At 34.3% G+C, this 20,786-nt stretch overlaps 1 protein-coding gene across 1 annotated transcript in view; it reads right to left on the bottom strand.

Moving 5' to 3' along the window:
• Positions 1-20,786, bottom strand: part of ADAMTS19 (ADAM metallopeptidase with thrombospondin type 1 motif 19) — a 132,866-nt gene that overhangs the window by 51,919 nt on the left and 60,161 nt on the right. Inside the window, exons 8-9 of the mRNA XM_071424720.1 lie at positions 12,695-12,800; positions 529-669 (exon numbers count right to left, since the gene is read on the bottom strand). Of these exons, the coding sequence (XP_071280821.1) occupies positions 529-669; positions 12,695-12,800 (247 nt within the window). The remainder of the gene's footprint in view (positions 1-528; positions 670-12,694; positions 12,801-20,786) is intronic.

The raw sequence follows: 20,786 nt of genomic DNA, 5'->3' as shown, positions 1-20,786 counted from the left end.
TGCCAACTTAAACTTGCATACAACATTCAAAATGCATGGACAATTATAATTTTCTTATTCATCAGCATTGGACTACTGCTCATGTTTAAAATGATATGGCCTGCTTGTTATAAATTAATGTGCTCTGTTATTCTACATTTGCAGAAAGACAATATAAATGATCAACATTTCTGAAAAGTGCTGGACAATATTTTAGCATAAAATGTGCTTAATGGTTAAAGGTTTTGGTGGCCAAACATTTCAGTACACAGCATATTAACATAGTAAACACAGTGATACATAAAAAATTTTTATATAAGTATATAAAATTATAAACATGCCCCTGAAAACATAAAAATCCATGCCATTGCTGAACACAGATATTAATAAATCTAATATTAGATTGTGATGATTTAAAATATTTTGACAGATTTTGCAAAACAAATCTCCCAGAGGAGTAAAAAAAACTGAAAACTTATTATTTCAGTATATTTATTGCATCTATTTCTAAACGACATACAGTAAGAGTTCTTTTCTTGAATTATATACCTGAGAAATCTTTCCAGATCTTCTCTGCTGCACTGAGACCATGAAACATCCCCAAGATTCTGTCCTTTAATCCATTCTCCAGACATGATATGGACACCATCTGCACAGGATGGGTGGTCATTGTCGTGGTTTATCCCCATGCTGAATTTTGAAGTTATTAAAAATAAAACAAAGTGAAACAAAGTAACAGGTTGTTTTCAGAATTTTTGTAAGTTAAAACTCTTGCAAAGGGCTGAAAATAGCTCATATATATTACATGTAGGAAACCACTTTTGATTATTTTTCCACGGTATCTTTCGTAGAAGTGCATGGAACCATGTGTAGACAACAATTTTATAATTAAAGATGGAAGTGGAGCTGCATTTATTTGATGAGAAATATTGCATTCTAATAAGTTCAATACATATTTTGGACAACTTTTGGAATTTTCAGAACTGCACAATTGCAAGTTTAATTAATATTATTTCTCTTGTAAATGGGCAACATGCTCTTATTTTTTAAGATCAGTGAATATTTTGGCAGTGATTCTATCTTCATTCTATATGGAACAGATTGGTTGAAATTTTATAGAATACTAAAATGATCACTACTTTGATGGGAAATTATTGTGTCTAAAGAAAAAAACACCTAAATAATTTTTCCATCTCTTGTTAACAATAACACTGATGAAGAAATTAAGTTGATTTTGATTATAAAGACTTATCATCCTTACACATCCCAGAGAGTGCTCACATTTGATGCACTGCAATGAAAAAATTCTACCGAATATCTGCTTGAAACTCCTGTTTTAACTGAACTCGCACTGTCATTCTCATTCAGAATCAGCAAACAGAGAGGAAGAAGAGCCACCTAAATAAAACTAAGATTTTCAGAATTAGCTAAGTGGATCATGCTTGACTAATATTACAAGAAATAAATACACTCAACTGTCTTTGGAGATTTACAAAAGGGTGTGAGACTACTCTCCAGAGTATTGGATTTAAAGTAGTGCTGCAATTTTGCAGCATTACTCTGCCCTGCAGAAAAGCAAAACTTCAGGTTTAATAAAACTCTATGCCTTGTATTGATTCTTTCACTTACAGACTGCAAAGACAGAGTAAGTTTTCTGTGTCTACAAAAACTGGAGTACATTGTGGTTCTCCTTATTTCACCACCCACAGTGGCAAATGGCAAAAAAGGCCTGTCTCCCTACACTTTTGTTCTCCACTCTATCCCAAAATCCATTCATGACTCAAATTATATATAAATTTGCAATTTGCTTTACCTTTTGTTTACTAATGAAATTAATGGAAATATCATGTAGGACTTTACCTTGCCTATAGAAGTGCTCTATCTCTTATACTGATGTGTACACCTCACACTCTGGAGTACTGAAATAGTGCTTTCTGCATAAATTAGATAATTTTGCTATCTCTAAACCATATAACTGAGGCAAGCAAATGCATCTGACTCTGATCTTAACCTCTGTCTTTTCCTAGCCTGCCTGAATGGCACAAACCAACTATACAGAAGTGCCTCTGCACTTGCCTTACATTCTTATGGCATGCCTCACATGCAGAATTTGAGATGTGTCTATCTCCAGAGTTATTTACACCCATTGGAACTGTGCAGGAAGACACAGGAAAGCTGGGGATATTTAACCTAGTGGACTACATAAGAAAAAATTTTGCTCATAGCTCTTTGAGTTATATGCTTCCTTAGTGCGAAAGTAGTAATTTAAAAATACTCATTTGTCAGCATCATATACACTGTAGGATTTTAACTAAAACATTTACAACACAAAATCCTGACCAAATGTATTATAAAATTAATGGCTCCAATTTATGGAGAGTGGAAGTAACACATTTATATGTTATTTTAAATACTTCTAAGGTGAAAATTACAAAACCCCTGTAATTTCTAATTATGATTAATTCCCTTCACTCTGAAAAACAATTCTTGAAGCTAGACTTAGTCACAAAATATTCTGTATAGTCAGCCAAAGAAATTTGTGCTGAGCTGAACCATTATCTTGACTATTTCAAAAAGCACTAGCCACTATTACAAAGATATATGTGTACCCCCCTTTTTCCAATCTACTACCACAGAAGCATTTTATGAAGTTTATTAGCACAAGAATTCTGAGGAAAACATTGTATTTTAAAGATTTTAAAGCATGAAGTGGTTAAAACTGTTGTACTTATAACAGCTGTGAAAATTAGCTACATTAAGCACTAATAAAAAACCTAATTCCAATAATCTTCCAGTACTTCAGCTGTCCATACTTTCATAACACTTCTCCTATCCTGCTTTGACATTCAATCTGTACTAATCCAAAGGAATTCATTCCTCAATTCTCTTTCTCCTCCAAATAAAGTACATATAAAAAATCCAGAAAACAATAAACACAAGTATGGAATCCTTTGCCTACCTGAATGAATAGGCATTCAAAAATGCCTATTCAAAAGGCAAATACACATTGTAAGTTAACATCAATTAACTAAATTTCAGGACAATATCTGAGAAGTAAGCTAAATAAGCAGCAGAACCTGGTCTTAAACATTCTCAGGAGTGTCTTCTTCAGTGATTGTTTTTGATTCCTTCTGTAGCACATTAATGGCTGCATATTTTTATCTGACCTTGTATCAATTACAAGACCACATAAAAGTCAGTGTGCAGCAGAACTGACTTCTGATTTCATTCCTCACATCACATTGTTTGTGGTAAAAAAAAGAAGCTGAGCAGTCATTGCTACCTTCTTTTTCAACACGAGAGTAATTGGTGTAAGCATGTATACCTACTTCTCCATTAACAATCAAGGACATAATATTACTCAGCTTGCAATGGTGGTCATGATATTTTCTAGCCCCTCTTGCTACACATGAAAGACAGAACTACATCCTTTCACTGATACAAAGGTACCACATAAACTGTGTCTGTGTAAGGTGCTTCTCTGTCTCTTCCTATAGAATGAGTGCATTATAATAGCACTCAGCACAGTGCTCCCTCTCCCCTCTCCCACAGCTGTGGTCATCCTATCTCATACAAGAATAAAGCAACACTATGTGCATGTGGGAGGAAGACAAAGGAGTTTGGAATTATAAAATAACCTTGTAATAGCCTGAAAAAACACAATTAACAAAGAAGACAGTGCTGTACTTTAATAAGTAGTACTTCATGTCTGTATACAGAAATAAATTATATTTTTAAGAAAAGAAATGGTATTTTTTCAGTGTTGCATAAAAATGCTCTACCCATTCTGGTTAAAGGCTACATAGAGCAGATAAAATATGCAAGTAGGAAGTATTCTATAAAATGCCTTCCCTAAATAAAATATTAGCAATATTTAAATTCACACTATGCAAATTAACTATATTTTAATAATCTCAGTTTTAAAATATTTTGACAAACAGACTTAGTCCAATAAACTCCACTAACAGATAAATCAAGTCCACTGAAAAAAAAGTTTTTGTCTAAAAACCCTCTAAAACTTTTTTAAAGGAGTTTTTATGTGATCCCATGTATAAAAGTGGAATCATTTTTGCTAAATCTTTAATATGCAAGTAGAAATAATACAAAGAAACAACATCACTAAATTCTGTGTCTTTAGAATTAATAATTCAGGCCCCTGAAAGTAGAAGAAAAATATTAGCTCAATATTTCAGTAAAAAGGCAATTCTTTTACAATTAACTACTGCTGCAATTATATGTGTACAGCTGGAATAAAAAGAGAATAGCATCTCTCCTGTCACTTTAGAGAACAGCTTATACTCTTGCATTCAAAATGCATTCCAGTGTCAACATACTGAACAAGTACCATTTAACTAGTAGTAGTACTATTTAACTTCACCTAATTATACTGGAGTATTACAAAATCAAAGTTCTTTTAAGCCTCAAAAGATGATCTTCAGACATTATTCTATATTTAAATAAGCTACATAAGGTTATGCACACACCTTCTTGAAATAATTAGGTCTGCATTGCTATTTTAAATTTCTTCTCACCATAGGACATCAAAATTCTTTGACATGTGCTACTTTCATGACAAGATGCATTTGCTCAGTGACCCCACATGCTTCCAGATAAAAGCTGTTTATTATTTATTCATTATTTTGTTTGTGCTTTGCAAATGGTAGATGATTGTTGTCACCATTCAATCACACTTAAAATGCAAATAGTGCACCTAAACAAGAATGATGTTGTTAAACCAGAAACAGGCAGAGAAGGGACAAAGATTAAATAGTATAAAAAAATTATTATATGAGCAATTAATTGGGTTAGTTCAGATAGATGTGGAGAATTACTTTAAACTTATCTGTAAACAAAAACTGAGAAATTAAAAAAAATTAAAGAGAACAACTAAAACTCAGATTTTCATAGTCATTAACAGTGAGATAGATTAGGAATAAGAGGCAGATTAAGAAAAGTGCAAGAGCAAGTTCTGGGTCAAGGAACCAGCAGTGTTCAGTATAATAAATAGAATGTTTGATATGATAAATAGATTCCCAAATAAAGGATCTATTTATTACAAGTCATATATAGAACAAAAGAATGATGAGTGTGAACTGCAGATCAAGTATAATACTACTAGCATGAGCTCAGGAAAGACTGAAAATTACTAGAAAACTTTCCCCTTGTGAAGGATAAAATAAACCTCTGAATGCAGTTGCCAGTTTATACCTGTGATGTATGATGGGATCACATTCCATTCTATTTCTTAAAAATTCATATTGGTATAAGTGATTACTACACAGTATTTGTAAATTCTCTACAACCATTATCCTAGATACTTTTCTATTTTGTAAAATAAATCACTAACATAATAAATTCTATACCTTAAAAATAAAAATAACTTTAAAAAGTATTATTAATAATTAAGTGTTATCTTCCTTATTATTTCCACTGCTTTCTTTCTTTTTTTTTTATCATTTTGCGCAATAGTACAGTAGAATGATTGAAACTTTTTAAACTATGGACCCAAAATTTACAAGGCTTAAAAGCTAATATGCAGTTTTATAGCACAATGATTTTCACACCAGTTTATCTGATCTCAAATTCTGCAGTATCATGAGGATGTATTTGATAAGTGAAAATAACACCCCTTATGTGACTATCACAGACAAAAAGACAGCAGCTACACTACCTTCTTAGTACTTTTATTGCACTTTTTCAACAAAATGTTTTATCACACTGCTATCTTTATAGAGAAAAATATATAAAAAAGACCAGACTAGTAGAAGGATTTTATAAGCTGTTATGTTGGCTTGTTGGCTTTTTTTAAGTCCCAGTTAGTGAAGTATTAAGTGTTGTATGATTTTTATATGTCCTTTAAAACAAATGAGGGCTTCTCAGATGATTGAATAAATGGAGTAAGACATATTTCCACCAGTAAATTAATTATTTAGCTAAAAGTGAAAGGTGGTTGACCACCTACAGAAAAATTATGACGGTAAAAGGTAAAACATTATTTCTTTTGGAAGGAATTTATATTCAAAGGAAAATCTACCAAACAAGGAAATCTCTATCTTCTTGTTAAAAATTATATGATCAGAAAAAGTAAAAATAAATAACCCTATGCAACTCTTATTTCCCTTTTGTGAATTATTGCTCATTCTCCACAATGCTGAAAATTCAGATTGCATTTTCAATCTTAAAACAACTGGGTAAAAGTAAAACATGCATATTAGTATAGGGATTTTAACATACTCTGGACACTGCTGTCCAGCTGACTTGGCAGCTTTTGCAGAACAGCTTTCTTCTCTGTAACTCCAGTACTTCCACCACCATGCTTCCTGCGCTGGATCTAGACAAACTACTGAGCCACAGTCCTTTGACTGAAGTATACAAATTATTTAAAGGTTTGCTGTGACAGATATATTTAGCATCATAACATGAAAATACACATTGTTCTCCTGAAGGTTTTTCACAGAAATTATATAGTACAGAAGAAGTATTGGCTTCTGGCAAATATGACACCCATGCCACATTGTTGAGCTACCACAAACTCAGTGAAGAGCTATAAAAAAACAGGTTTTGTATTAACAAAAACATTTACACTGTTATGATCTTTTGCAAATTTTTTCACATGTATTTTAAATGTATCAGACCATCAATTAAGCTTTTGCATCCTGTAGGATGTTTTTCAGTTACTAATTGTTTCTTTTACAAATATTATCCTAAGGAAAATTTAAGATAAATCCATCCTGGCACAGTATAGCCTGGAAGAAACACAATCCTTAATACCTTATGAGAGAGAGAGTTGAATAATCTTAATTTCATGTTAAAAAATCATATCTTTTCATGTTACTCAAATGCTGATGCAGTGCTTATTCCCTGTCTCTGTGCTTCATTTCTTCCTGAGCTGTTTCTTCAACTGTCTTGCTACTAGCAAAAGGTTGGAGATGCTTTACTTCTGCCTGGTATTGCAGTGATGTGATGCATGAACATGATTAGAACTGGACCAACAAAACTAATTTTTTCATGGTTTCTAATACCAGAAACATTTTGAGTACAAGTAAACATAAATGTGAAGTATGTTAACAGACTTCATTATTTTCCATCATCTGGAATCTTAAATGTATTTTGTTGTACAATTTTCAGGCCACTGAAGTTTGGAAATATACACTCATGTGCCCATAAGATCCCAAGCTGATTTAAGTCAGCAAAAGTATATGACTGTGGAACAAAGATGTCTACTTTGATGTGGATGCAGGCAAAAAAGAGACTAGCAATTTTTAAAGAACTTACCCACTAAAGCATGAAAATGAATGTAAGGTAATCTCAAGGACTTGCATGGTTGAACATCTAATATATATACTTCTAACTTCATTAAAGTAGTTTAAAAAAAAAGAAAAGAAAGTCCTTTCAAGACCATTCAGTGCAGTGTTAGTTTAACTGCAAGAGTTTAGAATAGTTATCTTATGGATACTTTCCCTGACCTATCAGGAAAAAAAAGTGATGAAGCTACTAGGGTGATTTTGTACAAATCATGTTTGAAATAGAGAATATGTAATGCTGAAATGCAATACAAAGCTAAAGTCTCCTGTTAATTTTTATCAAATAAATAAAGGAAAAAGGAAAGCACATTACCTTTCTTTTTAAGAGTAATTTTAAAAAAGTAGTTTCTTATTGAACAAGTAGTATGCTTTATAGATAAATATCCCTGTAAAGTTTCCAATTTTTAAACAAGGAGGATAGAAAATTTCACAGACAGTAAAACAATACAAATATAATCAAAAATAAGAGAACCATAGAATCATATAATGGTTTGTGTTGGAAGGGACATTTAAATCATCTAGTTCCAAACCCACTGCCACAGACAGGGAAACTTTCACTAGACCAGGTTGTGGTCAAAATTCCACCCTGCCTGGTCTTGATCAACTCAACATGGGGAGTGCACAACCTCTATGGACAACCTGTTCAATGCCTTACCACCCTCACAGTAAAAAATCCTAATATCTAATCCAAACCTACTCTCACTCAGTTTAAAGCCATTCCCCCTTGTCCTGCCACCATGTGCCTTTGGAAAAGGCCACTCTCCAGGCTCTGCTGCAGGTCTCCTTTAGGTCTGAAAGGTGCCATAGGCTTCCCCCAGAGCCTCCTCTTCTCCAGGCATGTCCACATTGTATGCAGCTATGCACGAAAAGCAGGGAATTATAACAATTTCTGTGTAAATCTGTAATGACACAAATACGTGTATGGAAAGAAGATTGCCTATAACTGTTGTGCATGTATTTTAAAAATCACTACAAAGCTCAGTTTTTCAAACAGTAGCTGTACTTTTCAAACTATTTTACTCAAAGTTAGGCTCCTGTCTCTACACTTCAGTTGACTTTGATTTGAATAGAAAACTCAGTGGTGACGAAAACCAGCCAAAACAGTCAAAATTCAACATCTCTGATAGTACCCAAAGATAAATTAATATCCCTATCTCTGTATCTTGGTCTGAAAAACCCAGCTTTAGACCATTAGCCAAAAAGAACAGAAAAAATTAAGAAAGAAACAATTGGAGGGAAATGAGAGACTCTGCAGCTGGAATAAAGCCACAATGACAAGAATTTTCCCTGCACCTTCTATCCAATACCCTCATGGGGTATTGGATAGAAGGTGGGGAAAACTCATGGGGTTGTATGGGAGAGAGACAGAAGCAAGATTATTTGGGGACAGCTTACCAGCACAGTCTCCACCGACACTGTGGGATCCTTGATAAACTGAGTGAGGATTTCATACAACTTTTTAATATATTCACAAATAATATATGCTTTTTGCTTATTAACTACTAAATAGATGATTCAGAAATTCCACAGACTCCCTGTTCATCACTAAAAAATATGTGGCAGAATATCCTGAATTTTAGTAACAGTTACCTCTCATATTCCAAAAATGCTTGTCAGAAAAAGAATGCAGGAGTGTATAAAATTAATTCTGAAGAATTACACCAGTTTCTCTTTTAAGTGGCTAAGACAACTTCTAAACTACATTTAGAGCACTTAATAATTGTAAATTAACATATTTTGAGATGCAGAAATTTACATGCATTCTTTATTTCTCCATCCTTCAAAAGTAATCCTAGCCCTTAGAGGGCCATCATTCAATTAAAATCACATGTAGCTTGTTAACCTCAACACCAGCAATTGTCACTCTTATCTCTGTCCTCCACACAATGTCTTTTAATTAACTGTTATTAGTTTTTACTTTGTAATGTGACCTCATTATGTAATCACCTAATTGCTTAATAAATTTATTTTAATAATTTTAAATAAATATTAATAAATAATAAATATTAATAATAAACTATGTTTAATAAAACCAAGTCCATTAATGTGATACAATTTTTAATGACCAATTACACAAATTCAAAAATCAACTGTTGACTTACATTATTTCTCAATGTCATTAATATCTCATCTACATCCAGATACACAAGGCTAGAACAAAGACATTTCACATTGCAAAGTAAGGTTTACTCTGCCCTTGCATTTCATTGAGAATATTTCTCTTCCAATTGGAAAAACACAATGCTTAATAAACATCCATGTATCAGAATGCATTTAATATAAGGGTGTCTTCTTCCATACAACTGGCTACAGGACAAGAGGACATGGCCTCAAGTTGTGCCAGGGGACGTTCAGGTTGAATATCAGGAAAAACTTCTTCAATGAAAGGAACACATCAGAACTTTACATTCATGAATACAATGACAACTGGTAATGCCTTTGTTTGTATATGCTCTCAGAAAATGAAAATCAACAGCATCTATATTGCTTAAGTTTTGAATCTATTTGTACAATAATTTATGAGCAAGAATACCTGTTGTACAGAATGGAAAAAAATTGTTTCTCCTTTATCCTTCAAGTAGCAAAGTCTTTGAGTAAGCTTTTGGTTCTATGCTGCTGAACTAGACTCTTCACAAGAGCAACTAGAATGGCTAAAGATATCACATACAAAAAAACCAAGGTACTAGTTAAATGACCTCAAGATTCAGAAAAAGTTAGTGAAAATTTTCTAGAAAAGATGATGTATTGAAGGAACTATTTATGACTGGTCTGTATGGTGAACATTTAATCTCTGCTTCTGAGGCAGTTAAGAATGAGCAAGACAAATCTCTGTAAGAGATACTCTAGATATATTTGAAGCTGCTCAAGTCCTTTCCAATAGGATCTACATTCAAATGTTCATCTTCAAACATTTTTATATTGTCTCTTCACAAAACTTCAACTACTTCTAGCATCTTCCTTGCAATTGCCAGGGCCTGGCTGGCAGACAGAGACATCCATGCAGAAAAAACCAAATATCTCTAAAATGTCACCCTACATTCCTTGGTGCAAGACCACTGTGTTTCAGATTGTGACAGCTAAGGACTCTGACTCCATCATGAAGCAGGGATCTATGACTTGACACCTCTTCATCTTTGGCACTGGGGGGTGCTCTTTTTTCTTTTCTTTTTTTTTTTTCTTTTCTATACATTATGTGGTCTGTTATAAACCTTCATTAGTTTGGACTTCTTGAAGAAATGTCTGGTTCAATCAACATCCTGTCTTTTATATTAACACAGGATTTTATTTATTCTTTATTTCCACTTTCTAAAAATATCTATTACATTACCCACAGAGAATTGTGAGGATATCTCTAACAACATCCAAATGCCATTACTATTGTTACCAGTGAGAATATAATGGCTGGGATACCTTTATGATTTGTTTTTCCAAGTTCATTTGAATTAGTATGAAAAGATTTGAAAGCTCTAGAATTTCATATGTAGCCTTGTAACATTTTTCTTCCCTGGGATTTATATATCAGCAATATAAGTTTTATGTTCCTGTAGGAAGCCCATGTAAATTCCTTCTGTTTCACAGTCCAACTGCAATGCAAATCCATGAAGATAATCCAAGTTCATAAAAAAATGTAGCACAGGTTATAGAACCTGACCTGTGCTGCAGTCTTGAGCTTTTCTGTCTACCTTGCTTTATGTACGGATTGCCATCTAGAAGACCTTAGGAAGTCAAAAATAGGTCTGACTGTCTTCTGCAAGACAAAAACCTTACCACTATGTAAGCACATAAACTTTTTAAGATCCATATCCCACATTCGGAAATTTGCTATTGCACAACCAACACACCACCCCTAACTTTGCAAGAACATTACCTATCGCCATTGTTCAGTGAGCATATGATGTTGTATTTTTTATTGATTGAGATGTCTCTTTTCAAATACATTAATTTTACAGCAGAGGCTTTTATACTCTAAAAACACTTTTATTGTGTTGGTCATAAAGCAGTATATCTGTTATTATCATACTTGCAATAAAACAATTTTCTAATTTACTCTACCAGTGAGCTTATCTGCAGATCACAATCAGTGACTGTTTCATTCCCCTTCTTTTTGGTTTACTGCCATTGGAATAAGTTTACAGAAAATAATTCTTCTTCTACCCATTCCCTCTTCCAATACCAGGAAACACTACAGCAAAAAATAGAAATAGAATGATGTGTAGCTACAAAACACAAAGAAGTATTTGTTTTTAGGTCTTTCCTTATCACAACTGTCATGCAAGCAGGCTGGCTTATATTAACCAGGAGATTTTTTCCTGAAGTTATGAAAATGAAAAAAAAAAAAGAAAGAAACATAAAATATCAATTTTATGCAGCAACTTATACTTGTGTCAATCTTTAAATAATTGCTCTGGATTTGCTTATTTTGCATCCAGAAAAAAAAATCAATACAAATATTTTAATTTCCAGTTTCTTCTTATAATTAACTTCATTTTTCAACATTAGATGTTAGGATCTCCATTCTCATTCTCAGGAAGCTTGACCAAATTTAAACCAAGTCACTTTCCATTCAAAGTATTTGTCCTAAGATACCTAACCACACACTTAGCAAAACATCCCTCTCTGTTGACACTCTGAAACTGACATTATAATACAAATACACAAATACCTGGCACAGACACTGCATATGAAATGATAGAGTAATACATACTCCCTTTTTATTTCAGTTAAAAATAAGACATTTTCTATTTCTTTTTTTTTTTTTACAAGTAGTGAAGTCAAGAATGAAGTTGAAATCTTATTAACAGATTTTATTATCGCAAAATATTAATTTTTCACTTTGGGCTAAAATATTTGACACTGAATGAGTAAAAGCATCCAGCCCAGCTGTGAAGGACAGTTAACTTCACCTTCATTTTGCCATCCTTTTCTTCTTCTAAGATGAAAAACATTAATGTTGCAACGACCAATGACTGTTCTACACTATAATGGGATCTATCCTGAGAAAGCCAAATTAAATAAGGGCTATTCCAACTTATGATCTCATTAAAATGCTTGCTGGCAACAATTGTTAGAGTTGGACCTGTTACACAATACCACAGTCAGCATAGAACAAATATCTTGGGGCACCTGATTTTCCCCAGACAATAGCAGTCTTTCCAGTTAATTTATTTATTTTGTAGCTATAAAGATTTTTGTAGTACTTCAAGTCATAAACAATTTCTTAAGCTACATGCCATATATTGATACATATTATTATTATTATTATTATTAACAGAAACACTATTTTCTGAACTTTCCATTTAAATCCCCTCCTTATAGAAAGAAAGGAAAAACTGAAGTACACAATCAAATTAGTCAAATTGCAGTAGTATTACATGCAAATGAATAAAAGGCTTTAACATCCACATACTTACTTGTGACCCATTTCATGGGCAATTGTAAAAGCCAGATTCAGACCATTGTCCTCTGCAATAATACATTTTCGTTTTTCACTGCACATTCCACTCAGGTATGCTATACCTAGGAAACACAACCACCACAGTCAATTATTTTGTGTTATTACTAACTTTATATATTACAGCTTAATTAGACCCAAACAAGTCTGAAACCTTGTTGTGGTCAGAGCCATCCAAGTACATAAACAGGTATCTGACAAAGGTTTACTTACTCAATTTGCAACCAGTGGTAATATTACCTCACAGTAATGTTTACATGGACTGCAACGTACAGAAAATGCATCCTTTAAAAGCATTGCTCGGTACCTTAATGAGATGTGATAGAACATGTGTATGAATGTCAGTACTGCTGTAAAGGAAAATAAATGTCTACAACAATAGGACACAGGTTTGAACAGGTATTTCCTCTGACAGAAGAACAGAATGCACAGAGTTGTCCCCCTACATTTATCACTACTAATTATTCATAAAGCGTTCAGCATGTTAGTGGTTTTAAAAACATTTAGAAGAGTCAGATGTCCCAGAAGAGTTCATAGGAGACTGCAGCCTGTCAAACATATTTAGTGTAGAAGCTATAATGCCTTTACTACATAATACCTTAGTTTTCAAAAAACCCAATGAAGCCTTAATGGTAGGGGTTTGAGTTCAAGCTCAGCTTCTTAAAAGTAGTGTCTGTAACTGTAAACGCTTGAGGAACATGAGGCTTAATTTGGGTAACGGTAAATTTTTCAGACCACAAACAGATTTAGCGGGGATGATTGTCGTTGTTTCTTGTTTGAAAATCTGGAGTAAGCAATCAAAACACTGTTTCAAGCATTTGGCCTTCTTCCCAGGAACTTCCTTTCAATGGAATGGTGCCCTCTGGTTCAGCATGTTTGCTGGATTATTTGCATGTAAAGGTCAAGTTTGAAATGTTTGACAGTATTTGAAATTCAGTCATAATTATCATTCCAATTTAATAAGATAAGCCATTCTTCTTACAGTCCAAATATCTGTCAGTCTGTGAGCACAACACTTCATCCACAAGTAGTCGTGACCCATCACTATTCTGCCAACTTTTGCGTATTGCCCTCAAAAGAACTGGCTGAAAGCTTTTGGACACAGAACTTTTGACAAAAAATGGTGTCCAGGACTGAACAAAACAATGACAAACAAACTTTGAATAAGGCAGAGTATTTAGACTTTTACTTTTTGTTTCCAAAATAGGGAATAGCCATCTGGGATACGAAAGAAAAAGCAAAATCTGGTCAGGAAAAAAAAAATGTAGTCCTTCAAATGAGACCTCATGCTAAATATAGATATCACTCATACTAACTTCAATAAAAAACAGAGAAGAAATGATCTGAAATGCAATGTTTCATTTCAAAAACATTTTGTTGCAATCACTGAATTATAACCAAGAATATTTCTAAAATTTTGTGCCTTGTAGTTCCACAAATATATCCATTGTCTTTTACGATTTGATGACCAAACTGAAAAAGACAGAAAGACTTTTAATGCTGGAGCTTGAAATAGTACAGCTGGTAACAATACCAGAAGAAGCGATCAGGGTCCTGATTTCAGCCATCATCAGTGAACTTAAAAATTGGTCCAATAAAATAGAAAAATCACTCTTGCCATAGACAAAACCCAGTACTGCATTTTGAAGTGCTGGCAGTGATCCTTTATTATAAGGCAAAACATTCAGAAATACTTTTCTTGCTGGTTTTGGCTGTGATAGAGTTAATTACACAGTAGCTGTTAAGGAACTATGTTTTGGGCTTGTGTGAGAAAAGTGAGAGTAACAGAGGGAGGTGCTACTTGTTGCTGAGCAGTGGTTACACAGATTCAAGGCCTCTCCTCGTCCTCGTCCTCGCACCACTTGGGCAGACACTGGCAGGGGCCACAGGCAGCACAGGTGACCCCAGCTGAGCAGGATATCCCACACCCTGTAGGGCTGTGCTCAGCCACAAGAGGAGGCAGGAGGCTGCCAAGGGGCTGATGCTCAGGGACTGGCCAGCCTTTGGTTGGTTGGTGGTAAGCAGTTGTTTTCAGCAGCATCATCTTGCTTGGCATTTACTTATCTCTGTTATTTTCTTTCTCATTATTGCTATCATTCTTACTGTTATTTTTATTTCAATTAGGAAACTATTTTTATCTGAACCCATTGCTTTTTTCACTCTTACCCTTGCAATTCTCTCTTCCCATATCACTGTGTGGGGAAAGAGCAAGCACCTCTGTGGTGTTTAGTTGCCATCTGGAGCTCAGTCATCACAGTGTTGATGGCTATTCTCAGTTGGATAAAACTTAATTGCTGGGATCTACACAAAGAGAATTCCCAAACCTCCCTCTTCCTGATGATGCTCAGTACTAACAAAAAACTGTATGATAATCTCTAGCTTTCTCAAGGGAAAAGGAATCCCCTAACCTTCTTCTAACCTCTAAAATGAAAAAAAAAGAACCCCAAAAAAACCCCACAAAAACAAACAAACAAAAAAAAAACACACAAAAAAACCCCCAAAACCAAACCATAAAGTATCAATGTCATGCAGCAATTTATACTTGTGTCCCTCTAAGATGGCGGGTTATCCCTCTAAACCTCTAAACCAGCACGTTTTCCATACAACATGAGTACTACCAGTTGCTGTCCACTATTCTGATTGCCCTCCCCATTTACTCTCAAAGAATTACAAATGTTTCCATTTCATACCTATTCTGCAAAAGAAGTGGTCAGCATTATTAAGGATTTTCAATAATACTCATATATTAATCATATAATATTCATATTATACTCAAGTAATGCCCATATATATCCTCACATACAACCAAAAATGTTTTCATACTTGGAATTCTTTGAAGAAAATTGATTATATTTGAATTTTATAAGTTTGGCAGACAAAACATAAGATTTAAATTTCATTGAAATTAAATTAGATTGCTGATTCTAGAAATGTCTGAAAGCATCAAAAGCAATTAATGCTTTATGACTTCTCCCCTATTAACTAAATTCAATCTCCTATGTGCAAGCCTGATTCAACAGCAACTACTGAGTGTATATCAGCCAACTACTAGCTGCGAACTAGTTTTATGTCTTGTTTTTGATTATGAATTTCATATGTAGTGAAAAAGAAACTGACTTTAGTAAGCAGCTGCTCTTGCTTAGTTGTCTATGTATTAGGTAAGAGACCAAATTTTTTTAAATATATTTATGTTCAGTGAAACTTCCTGAGGTTTATTAACACAGCTGGAACTGCTCCAAGGTTAAATCCACATTAAAAAAACAAAAAACAAAAAACAAACAAACAAAAAAAAAAAAAAGAAAAAAAAAGAAAAAAAAACCAAACTAAAACAATAAAAGGTCAATGAACAATTGCTCCCTTGTTATGATTAAGATATTCCTAGTGAAACCCATTAGCCTCAACACACTGTTTCAAATTAAAACACTTAGTATCTGAAAAGTATTAGCCAGAAATCAGTAACTTTATCTCACTGACAATATAAGGAAGGATCTGATTATTTATCTATAAAAACCTATGGTTTGAAACCAAAAAAAAAAACTTGATTGAATACATGAGTCAAATGTAATACATTCAAATAACTTCTCTCTGTGGATGACTTTTTCTCAAGTTAATTCAGAAGAAAATACATGCCACATCAATTAGAAGAGTAAAGCTGTAGCTTTGCACCTGAGAAGAAGCACATAGGGACTTGTAAATATCCAAATGAAATAAATGCTACTTCAAAAAAGTGGAACTTTTCCCCAAGTCATAGCAGTAGTTTATTACTCCTGCTATTAGGGCTACCCTTAGACGCGGGTGTTTCATTCTACAAACTATGACAAATTTTCTTGCTTTTTATGAACATATTCATCAAATCACCAACCTACTTATTCTTTCAAATTAGGTGCACATCTACACCATTTCTGTTGAAAAGTGCTAGTTCATCTGACAGGGATGTTACACTTAACACCTCACCAGCTAAAGTATCTGAACAAGTCTGTTAGCTTTACCTATTCATTCACGGCCAGCTGTCTGTAACATAAATCCCCTATCTATGTTAAAAAGGCAATTGTCAGCATTGCCCCCAGGAACAAAAACTCCATAGTAAACAAACCCCAAACAGAATCACAGGAAGAGACAAGCAATCAAGCTTACAAACATTGTCTTCCTTAAACTGACCATAGAATACGTAGGTATGACTGTAATACTACATTCTAAAAGGCTAGAAAATGGTTCTTTTCCTCTCACAGTGAGCACTGTAAAAATAGAGTTAATATTCTGGAACTCTAACCACCTAAATTACTTACTCATCCCACTTACATTTCTCTTCCTCTGAACTTCCTTGGTTTCACAAGATATTAAAGATTTTTTTTGTCATGGTATTAGCCATGCATTTATTCAGAACTTCCAACAGCATGATCTTCATTTGAATTATGAGTAGTGCACAAAACTCACAAGCCACTACAATAGAAGCATAATTTAAAGTCCAAGTACATCTGGCTTTTGATTCACAAATAAATATTTTTACAGTAAAATATTTAAAGTATATTTTAAATTTACTGGAAAATCAATGGGCTTTTCAGCATAAAAATCATTTAACTGCACTTGATTACTAATCTAACAATTTTTTTTTAGCAGACCTGCTAAAAAAGCAGACCTTTTTTTAAAAAAAGCAGGAAAAAAAGTTTTCCACCAAGAGGACTTCAAAGTCTAATTAGCACAAGCTGTTCTGAAGAGAGTCACAGATGACTTCCAGGAAAAACAAGTTTTGTCAGTTGTCTGTGAATCAGCAGCTCTTAACCACAGCAGTAATCAAAACAAGACAGTTAACAACCAGAAGTCTCAAATACAAAATGCAAAGGCCAGGAATATTTATTTTTGTCTTTTTAAGTGAGCGATATAACAGTGAGGGCAAATATATCTATACGTGTGTGTGGGGTATCTTCACAAACACACATCACTGCAAGACATCAGAAAAAATAATGGGATACAATCAAATAAGCTTCTGTTGCATTATTCCCAAATGTAACTTAATTTTTATTCGTGTCTTTTGTAATTTTATGATTTATGTACATCTTAGAAAATCCATGCTTTCAGCAGAACATCAATAACTACACTAATTTATATGTACTAATAAGTGTGTAATTTTATGTTTCAGAACAGACTATTAAGCTTACTCCTACACCTTGAAAGAAACTGCGTCCCTTTAATCCTTAATTTCCCCTGAGCAGGGGAAAAGACTAAAAATGGAGAGCATGTATGCATGCCATAATTGCAAAAATAGATTTTGAATATGTGTTTACACAGTTTTAGGTTTTTAGTTCTTGCAACATCTGAAGGGTCCACAGGCCTCCAAGATGCTGTTAGAGGGATGGGATGGCAAAAGTGCTGGAAGATACTAATTTTCTTCTAAAATGCTGCCCACACAGAAAACATTTCTGCCAAGATGAATACACATAGGAGACAATAAGTAAATTTTCCCCACTGCCCATTCCTGGTCTTTGCTGACAAGGGGTGTAGGGATGTCCTGAGCTAAAGGCTGGCTGCATCGGGACAGTCAACTTTTGCAGCCAGCAAAGTACTTATTCTCTGAATTTGGGTATTCCTTCTTGCCTGCATCTACCTGGGTCTATAACTTGTCATGGCAAATAACTCCAGAGTGTAGCTGCCTACAACAGTACATGTTTCTCCTTTTATGAAGACTGCAGAGAGGGTGTTCTAATTCAAATACAAAGTGCTATTCACCTATTAAAAGTAATTTATGCCCTCCTAGACCTCTGTCAGCAACTGCAGTGATCAGCTGAGAAGATCTAGTGAATTTAGCAACTCCTCTGGCAGAGGCCATTTACGTGTATTTGACATCTTATGTCCCACTGCATACCTTACTTACTCTTGTACTACTACAGTCTTTCAGACAAAAGTGGTTATAGTTAAAATGACTATTGTACCATGGGATAATAGAAGACCAACATAATGATTTTTCTGTGGTTTTCTATTCTTTCCTGCTCAGTCCTAACATTCAGTTTACGCAGCTGATCATGAGGACCAATGGTATCCTGGGCACATTGGGAAGAGCATTGCCAGCAGGCTGAGTGAGGTAATCCTGCTCCTCTACTCAGCTCGAGCGAGGCCACACCTGAGTGCCATGTGCAGTTCTGGGCCCAAGACAAAGAGCTATTGCAGAGGGTCCAGTGGAGAAAACAGAGGTGATCTGTGATCTGGAGCATCTCTCTTCTGAGGAGAGACTGCAGGAGCTGGGCCTCTTTAGTCCAGAGAAGAGAAAACTGAGAGGGGATCTTATTAGTGAATATAAATATGTCAAAGGCAGGTGCCAAGAGGATGGTGCCAGACTCTTTTCCATGGTGCCCATGACAGGACAATTAGCAATGGCCATAACCAAAATACAAGAAATTCCACCTCAACATAAGGAAAAATTTCTTTATATTGAGAGTGTCAGAGCACAGGAACAGGCTGCCCAGGGAAGTCATGGAGTCTCTTTCTTGGAAGACATTCAAACCCACCTGGACATTTCTTTTTTCACCAGCTCTAGGTAAACTTGCTTTTGCAGGGGGATTGGACTGGATGATCTCCAGAAGTCCCTTCCAACCCTAACAATTCTGAAATTTTCAGAGAACCGGCCCTTACCATTCTCTGATCTCTTTCCTCAGTGGCAGCAACGCCCATGACTTCACACATACAGGCTGAAGACAAGTACTTTTCTTAATATGCATTACCTTGTCTATACTTCATCTTCTTTTTCACTTCCTTTTCAGTATCTTGATATCTGTAAACAATTCTTTTCGTCAGTTTTTTTTACTGAACTATCCAGAATGCTTCAAACCATATGAAAGCATATGCAGGCTACCACTTCCAAATAGTTTATGAAGCAAGGCAGCTCTGAACTCAAGGATACTTTCCTCTAGTGTAAAAACTGCCAAGTAATTCCCATATCATCTTTTTTTAACGTATAAGCCACATATAAAAATTTCTTAAAAATTTAAAGGAAAATATTTAACACCATAACACACTGTCACTGAGTACAGTCAGTATACTTTTAAAATATTTTAATTGCCCCCTTCCTTTTTTTTTTTAAAGGCAACATCACCAAGTGGAAAAGTTGTCCATAAAAGTATGCATGAACAGGAAAAGACACAGATGGAAAAGAAAACTGCATAGTGTTAAAAGAAAAGCTGAAAGCCATAAATTTGAGAAAGTCACAACTTCCTTTTCTCCTCATTTCACCTTCCTTCTGTAATCTAGAAAGAGAAAAAACCCCAACTTGAATAGATTGTATATAATTAGTATTATGGAGGTCCTAAATGATTCTACTCAGAAGAAAATATGAAAAATTGGATATGAAGTTTTATGCAATAAAAATTTTCTTTGCTTCATATTTTGTCATACTACGAACATGAAAGAAAAACCAAATGTAACCTTTCTAAGAAGTAACTCAATCTTCTAAGAAATTGAAACAGTTTACTTTAACTTTCTCATGGCATAATTTTCATGAGCAATTTTTCTACGTGTTTGTTTTACATGGCATAGAAAATTAATAAGAATCTTGATCTAAATTTATAAATTAAACATTTGGACAGAAGTAGAAATGTCTACTTTTAGGACTTACATAATAAAGACTTTCAGTTCCTAAATTACCTGGGTAAATTATAAGAGTGCCTTATGAAACCTTCATGGAATTGCTGTATACAATCAAATAAGATGTGACTTTGAAGACACCCCACTAAATTTGGCAACAAAACTGAATGAGGCTCACCTAGTAAAGGGAAAGTTTTTTACTTACAGAGCCAGCAACAGGATGCAAGCTTAGCAGAAGAACAGCTCTCACCAAACACATGCATAAATAAGTTAATCTTGGGGATAGGCTTTTTACTGATGCATTGGATAGGCATGACAGACACACAGCTTACTTTGAATGATTATCACATGCCCCAGATAATGAGTTTGGGCCTGCTTCCTACCATAAAACTGTTTATGTACACCAACAAAAGCCTTTGTTACTCTGTGAAATGTTGAGATGGATGACAGTGAACACTGCAGTATACCACAGGAAGTAA

The sequence above is a fragment of the Agelaius tricolor genome, unplaced genomic scaffold, assembly GCF_023055355.1.
Source record: "Agelaius tricolor isolate 1412-34295 unplaced genomic scaffold, bAgeTri1.0.p SCAF_4, whole genome shotgun sequence".
Classification (NCBI taxonomy): Eukaryota; Metazoa; Chordata; class Aves; order Passeriformes; family Icteridae; genus Agelaius; species Agelaius tricolor.
Note: the sequence above shows the minus strand (reverse complement) of the source record. Positions and strands in the feature narration are given on the sequence as shown.